At 38.6% G+C, this 7907-nt stretch overlaps 1 protein-coding gene across 1 annotated transcript in view; it reads right to left on the bottom strand.

Moving 5' to 3' along the window:
- Window positions 1-336: 336 nt before the first annotated feature.
- Window positions 337-7907, bottom strand: part of LSM14A (LSM14A mRNA processing body assembly factor) — a 46784-nt gene continuing 39213 nt past the window's right edge. Inside the window, exons 7-11 of the mRNA XM_079722880.1 lie at window positions 7397-7579; window positions 7120-7291; window positions 5797-6028; window positions 3659-3735; window positions 337-490 (exon numbers count right to left, since the gene is read on the bottom strand). Of these exons, the coding sequence (XP_079579006.1) occupies window positions 448-490; window positions 3659-3735; window positions 5797-6028; window positions 7120-7291; window positions 7397-7579 (707 nt within the window). The 3' untranslated portion in view covers window positions 337-447. The remainder of the gene's footprint in view (window positions 491-3658; window positions 3736-5796; window positions 6029-7119; window positions 7292-7396; window positions 7580-7907) is intronic.

Genomic DNA, 7907 nt, shown 5'->3' with positions numbered 1-7907 from the left:
AAAGAAAGAAAGAAAGAAAAAGAAAGATACAGACACACAGAAACATAGACACACAGACCCTTCCTTCTGTGGCTCAAAACAGTATCACAGCCCTATCTGCAGGCAACTCACAATAATTGCCAAATACAATTTAGTGATAAGAAAAATCCTTTCAGTGATGAAAAAATACTTATAAGTTCCACTGGAGTACTGCTTTAGTTTAACTATACATAAGAAATTACTTAACCTTCTGCTATTCCAAATATATTTAATGCTCATTTATTAAGATGAGCCTTCCCTCCCACCCCCAAAATTAACTGTATTGTATCTTTGAACTTAAGCAGAAAAACAAACAAACAAACAAAAACCCAGTGCTGGTGACAAATATACAGCAAATTCACTTTTTCATTCTTCTCAAAGACTGAAACCAATTCTCAGGACCACGAAGAGCTAAAAATCCATCTATTTTCAAAGACTTGTTTGCAGACTATGCAGCAACTTTGTTGTCTTTCTAAAAAGGAAAAAAAAAATTAGCTCATGTTTCAAACTATTGGGGTTTATTAATAAGTATTTCTTTTTAATTTGCTTTATTTTAAGTATATTTTTCATAACCTTTAAATATATCCTCCTCTTACTTTCATGTATAAATTCGTTTCACGGATTTCCAGGAAACACTTTTTATAACTTACACACCCAGCAGTAGCTCGTTATTTGTTAACTGTATTTTCCAGTTAGTAGAGGTTAAAGCAGTGGTGCTGTGGGCTTGTCCTAGCAAGAAGGCCCCCTGCTAAGATGTAGGCACACCCTACTACCTTTGGTGCTGTCCTAATAATTAAAAAAAAAGATTAAGCCTTCATCATAGTAGTCAAACTCATCAAATACAACTGACAACATTTTTTGGAAGAAGATAAATAAAATTCCTGAGTCTTTGATATCTTTACTAAGCAATAAAATATCCAGGTGGTAAAATATTTGGAAATTCATTTTAAAAGGACAACTTTTAAATCTGAAATAAGTTCTGAAAATCAGAGCGCTGCCTGGGAAATGTTTTTAAAAGCAACCAGGGAGAAAGCAATAAAAATCTTAAGGAGCCTCTAGCTTTCCAGTGAGATTAATCCTAAACCAAATGCCTGTACACAGAGCCAAGGGCTTCTCTTTTCCTCAGGACTAGTTGCTACCAACTAGCTACTAGTTGCTACCTGATTTTTACTGCTGATTCTCACCCTGTTAGAAATACACACTGCCTATGTTAAAAACTTAATTTTATCTGCGTATACACCACCAAACCATTTGTACAATGTTATTAAATTCGAATACAAATGGCATGGTGTAAGTTGATAAAGAAAGAAATAAGCTGAAGATGATCCTGATGTCTGTCCCCCACCAATGCCAACCCTCGCATGCCCTGTTTTTTTTTTTTTTTTTTTTTACCTTTCAGAAAGCTGTATGATCAATCCAGACCTTTTAGGGTTCAAAAGCTGTGATTTTCTGAAAGGTAAAAAAAGAAAGCGAGAAAGAAAGGGAAAGAGGGAGGGAAAAGGGAGAAGGAGACAGAGAAGAGCAGGAAGGAAAAGAGAAAATAAAAGGGGAAAGGGAGAGAGACAGTACCATGCTGAGTCATTTCAGATACCTTGTTGTCTCTGGACCCTCTCTGAAGAAACACAGACTCAAATGAAAGGCAACCTGTCTCACCCACCATGGCGGCTTAACCTCCTTAGCAGCAGTGTATAAAATAGGAGTGGTCCACTCTCTTATTATCCCCAGCCTGATCTCCTAGCCCCCAAAAAAGAAAGAAAAGAAGAAGCACCATAGGACCAAACTCACAAGCTTATGTTTCTAACATTATCCTTAAGGAAAACTCAGAAGCCAAAGAGTAAATTTTGGCTAAGCTTATACCTAGATCAAGAGAGTTAACTCCTCTGGGTCCTTGGTTTCCTAACTACCTACTGGAGTAGGGTGGGAGAGAAGTTCTAGTTTGACTGATATTTCTAAGGAGTTCTAAAAAAATATATGATCCTATCTTTACCCATGTTTTCATTAAACAACCAGATCTGCTTATAATGTTCATATCAGTGGAGCATAAAGAACAAAGCTAACCCATTACATGAAGGCTGCTGCAAATGCCACTGCACTTCATCTCTGAGAAGAAGTATTAGATGCTTCAGAAACAAGTATAATCTTAGAAGGTAAATTTCCTTTATGTAATAGTGGTCAATCACTACTTCCACCTTTAAAGGTGCCAGATGCTATGATTTAGAAGGAACAGCCTGCTGAGAAGGTCCGGGATCTAGTGGCAGACAGAAGGATCATTCAACTTTGGAACGGACAATCATTGGCTAGCCACACTGATGGACCTTCAGCCTCACTGAAGTAACTTATTCCTAATCAACATGCTAAGTACTTACTTCAAGCCCACTATGGCTCCATGCTGAGATAGGTGTTCCGGTGGAAAGAAAAGTAAAATACATATTCACTAATGCCAAGAGGCTCCCATCTAGTTGGCGATGCAGAACAAAACAAAACACAAGAAACAGGGAATATAAGTATATGTAAAATGTGTGGTGATGAAAGCAGATACCACAGGAGGCCAGAAAAGGAAGAAATCAGTGGAGGAAGGAAGAGAAGTTTCTAAGGATAGAGCAAACCTTAGGCAAGATTGAAAGGAAGCCCCTGTTTTCCAGCTGTGTCTGTCTTCCCACTGGACCATAAACATCAAGAAGGCTGGGACTGCATGTGTTTTGTTACCACCAATGTCCAGCATAGAGCTTGGCATATACGAAGAATTCAATATATTTGGTCAATGAATGAAGTCAGAGTTGGTATCAAGCAGTGTGTACAAGAGATGACTATGAGTCAACTGCTTGAATCAGACAGGTTAAAGGATAATAATAAATGGGGCTGGATATATCCAGTGGGACCCTTACAGAGTAAAACGAGCAGGGAGTGCAATGTCACATTAGAACCTTCTAGCCATCAGCCTGAGGTCTAGTGAATCTGTCACTCCTTGAAACACCCAAGGGATACATTAGTGTGGATAAAGACTCATGCAGACAACCTCTACAATGCATTCTAATTCTACAATATATATGATAGGAGTTTTAACTAAAGGCTCAAAATGGCTGAACAGTGAGACACGGCCTCAAAACAAAGGTTTGCATTAATAAGTGCATATTCTATGCACACAGTGGTTACTCAAAGGTTTACTGATGACTGCTCAGATAAAGGGAATTAATGGTCCAGTCTTACACAAAATGACAGCTAATTTTTTCAAATATATGAAAAATCATCATGAAGAAGAGTATATATTCTGTGTATAGACAAGGGTAGAGTTAAACTAATAAGTTTAGAAGACAGAGGGAAAAAGATTTTGTTCAAATTATGTGTGTGTCTGTGAAATCCTAATAATTAGAGCACCCTTGGGGTGGGATGGATGCTCTTAGAAAGAGTAATAAGTTCCCAGCCCTCATAAAGGATACCAACAGAAGAGGTTTTTAGTTTGGCCAGGAGGTCACAGCTCTCAGATGCTTTCCAACTCTGAGACTTTAATGGTGTTTAAAAGGTGTATCTGAAAAAAAACTGTGCAAAACTGAGGGCCAGAAAGGTTTAACAACTCAACTGAGGTAACACTAGCAAAAATTATTAAAATTCTCATCAGGATCAAGGTCTAATTTAAACGTACTTTTTCTCAAACCAAGCTGACTCAATGTGGTCTTCAACAGGAGTTGCCACAGGTTCTTCAACAGGTAGCTGATATGCCTGAAGTGAGGTAAAGAGAAACTGAAGGTCTAAAGACCAATCAGTGAGTTATTATGGTAATTGGCAGAAACGCCTCAAAGGAATGAACGTGGTAATGTGGAAATGGCCCATGATCATAGATACCTCCACAGCCTGGGAGACAAAAAGAATACCAAACTGAGATGATGGGAAAGTGAGAAGATGATGAGGACATTCTGAGGAAGGTTAAGTTTAAGTTGATCACAGGACACAATGCAAGTAAATATAGAAAAATGTAAGTGAAAGCATACAAGGTCCAAGTCGAAAAACTGATTAGAAGCTATGAATAGACAAGCTCAGAAAGGGGAGGGGGAAATTGCTGCAGGAGAGGCGAGAGGGAAAGCTCAAGCCTATGCTAGAGTGCAAACATGAACACAATGGAGCAAACTGAACATTGCAGGCAGAAGGAATGGGTAAAAAGGTCGTGAGATAGGAATAAGCTTGGCACTAAACAACAGCAAGAAGACCCACATATCTGTAGCAGAATGAATGAAGAAAAGGGCAGTCCCACTGGCAACAAGATCTAGAGCAAGTACTAGACCTCTCATCTGGAGAAACAGGCAGATCCTGAAGCACCTTATAGGCTGTGTTGAGGAACATACGTTATTTTTATAAAGAGAAAAATATCAAAAGTGTTAAAAAACCAAAAAGCAGGAAGAAAGACTCCAAGTTGGGCGGGCAGTTATCAGTGTCAAATATTGCAGAGTAGTTAAGGGCAAATATTTGTGAAAAGGCTACTGAATTCTGTAAGCAAAGGTCACTGGCAACCTCAAGAGGAGTAACAGTGGCAAGGAAGAGGACTTCTGTAGTTCCTAAGACACAGTCCCCTAGCTGGAATGGCCATTTTGCAAGTTAGAAGTGCTGAAGCTACATCAGGCTGCATCTACCATGGCTGGATATCCTGAGCTAACGACTTGAGGCTCATTTTCAGCAGCCTTGGCTGTGATGACACAATATTAAAGGCATCAAAATGAACAGAACAGATCCAAAAGCCACTAACAATGACCCTTCAAGAGGGATCTCAACAATGACCAGTTTTAAATATTGAATAATGAAATTCCTGCTAGTAGGTCTTTTTGTTTTCCTTTTTTTTTTTTTTAATTTATTTTTGGCTGCTTTGGGTCTTTGTTGCTGTGTGCGGGCTTTCTCTAGTTGCAGCGAGCGGGGTCTACTCTTTGTTGCGGTGCGCGGGCTTCTCATTGCGGTGGCTTCTCTTGCTGCAGAGCAGGGCTCTAGGGTGTGAGGGCTTCAGTAGTTGTGGCGTGCAGGCTCAGTAGTTGTGGCGCACGGGCTTAGTTGCTCTGCAGCATGTGGGATCTTCCCAGACAAGGGCTCGAACCCATGTCCCCTGCGCTGGCAGGCAGATTCTTAACCACTGCGCCACCAGGGAAGTCCCGGTCTTTTTGTCTCTAGCTGCCCTATGTAATTCCTAGTAGACTTCTTTATGATGGGATTTTGATCGTTTCCTTGATTATATATCTTTCTCTCCACTATCCCTAAAATCGATGACTAGGATAGTAACACTGACTTAAAGACCCCTTTAAATATGTTCTTCCTATATTCTCTTGGTATTGAAGCATACTTTGTAATATGAAATAAAGGTGATACAATATGGCTCTTTTTTGTACCGTATAATATCTTTTAGTGATCCCCTGTGCCTCCAACAACAACAAAATTTTTTTTAAGGAAAAGAAATTAATCCTAAGTCAGTCTCTTAACAGGTTTTTGGAATAAATTTTACCAGTCCATGAAATCTGAAACCATGGTTCTGTAACAGAATGATTAAAAAAAAAATCACATTTCTATCTCTTTACTTCCTCCAACTGAAAAGAAAATAGTTAAAAAAGAATTAGATTCATTAATCAAGAAGTTACTGCTCCTTAAAATTATATAAATATCCTAATCAGGTACATCCTCCACTGAAAAGTCAAATGGAAGTTATACAAATGCCCTAAAAATATTCACCTCTAATAGATAAAAGTTTAAAACATTTTGAATTTCATACAACTGCAAGCCAACCCCAAAGCACGTAATAATACTTACCCTATATTCGAAATCTGCAAACTCCCTGCCCCCACGACCTCCTCTGAATCCACCACGAAATCCTCGAGGAGTGGCAAAGTTACCACCTCGGCCACTACCACGTCCTCGACCACCACGGAAGCCAAGACCTCCCCTGCCTCTGTACCCTCCACGGCCACGGTTTGGACGAAGTGGGATTCCAAATGTTTCTGCATTTAATCTTCTTTCTTCAGCCCAGGTTGGTCTCCGTTCTCTATTATGAGAACAAATAATCTTTAGTGTATCAAGTTTTAAAGAACATTTTCCAGCAAAACTATGCAGCACTGATTCCCAAATTAAGGCTAAGCAATTCCTGAGAATCAAATAAAATAAGCACCTTATCTAAGTCATCACAAGCTGTCCATGGCAATATGTTCCTATAATTCATGTGAAAATATGACTGGTATTAAGTTTCTTGCAAATGCAGTTGATAATACAAAGAAACTGACAACAGCCCCAATAAATGGGATTGGCAATTGACTCTACCCTCCAATCAGCCCCAAAGGAAGAAAGGGCAAAGCCAGGAAAGGAAATTCTGTCTCAGGATGTGAGGAGATGGAGGATAGATCCCTGAGTTCCTAGCATGCTCCTGGCCCAACCTCTGAACCTGACGCCTGAAGCGTGTGAATTGCTGCTGCTGGCCCACAGCCCAGACAATCAGAGGATTCAGAATCATCCCCATCCACGTTTAAAGTGAAGTAGAAAACTGCCACCAGGTGGCACCAAACTGCAGCCAGGAGGACAATTAGGATCAGGCAGCAGAAACCCTGGAACTCTTAGTTTGTTACATTGGATCCTTTAATTAACCAGTTTTCTGGATCCACATTTACTGCAATATAGCAGAGTTTTACTGTATCAGCAAACTTCATCTGAACTACATTGTAGAGGGGTAAAGTAAAAGGTGTTCAGGTGTTAGATGAATGCCTCTATTTTTAATTACTAATTTTCAAATGTGAATGCATCCCCAAACAAAAGTATATGATTATTTATTTTTCTCAAAGAGTAATATCATTTAAAATTTTAGTATAAATTATTTTCTTTTAGCAAAATAAATCATTAAACAATTGTAGTCATTAGATTTTTTTTTTTTTTTTTTTGGCCACACCATGCAGCATACGGGATCTTGGTTCCCCGACCAGGGATTGAACCCGTGGCCCCCTGCATTGGAAGTGCGGATTTTTAACCACTGGACTGCCAGGGCAGTCCCTAGATATTTTTAAGTATTCATTAAACTTTGTGAATTTATAAGAAATCATTTCACACTTCAACCTCCTAAGAGCATAAGAGCAGCTTAAAAGACTGTACCTATTATCATCACAAGAAATATTATCAAAGAAAGATTTAGTTTTGTCATAATAGCAGTTAGGTCCAAGTGGATCTTCTTCATCTGCATTTCCTTCACTGTTTTGGGTATCAACTCCTGAGTCTCCTTTATCTTCACCATTTACAGGCTTCTCCTGTTTCTCAAGTTTATCTTCTAATGAAAAACAAGCACATACCATAAAAGTCAAGACTTGCACTAAACATCCATAATTCACAAGTCAAATAAGAGTATTTTTTGAATAGAAAAATAAAAACTCACCTTTCAATTTAAGTTTATTATGAAACTCTCTGTCGATTTCCTCCTTGTTAAATTGTGCATTTGCACTTTCAAAGTCAAAGTCTTTCTCAAATTTCATTGGACCATCTCGTCGAATACCAAATCTTCCCCTGCCACCTCGATGACCCCCACGCCCTCTCCTTGGAGCTGAAGGAGCACCTGGAACTATATTAATAAAGAAAGAACAAGCTGGTTTAGAGCAGAAGCTATTATTGTGGTCTTTATGGTCAACAAGAGAAACGCTTACAAGTCTCTATACACATGACTATATTTGTATTTTTTAATATAAAAAAATGAAGTTTCACAAACATTTAATACATAATAGACTGAGAAGAGCACATATAAAATTTATAAACATGAAATTTATAAATGGCACACATGAAATTTATATCTATGGGGTTTACACTCATACATGCTACTGATACAGTATACAACCAAACAATTGGGGAGACTTCTGTACTAAATTACTTTGTTCTGCTTATATCCCTAATAC

Source organism: Hyperoodon ampullatus, assembly GCF_949752795.1.
Source record: "Hyperoodon ampullatus genome assembly, chromosome: 18".
Taxonomy (NCBI): domain Eukaryota; kingdom Metazoa; phylum Chordata; class Mammalia; order Artiodactyla; family Ziphiidae; genus Hyperoodon; species Hyperoodon ampullatus.
The sequence above is the reverse complement of the archived record's forward strand: the minus strand, read 5'-3'. Positions and strand labels throughout refer to the sequence as shown.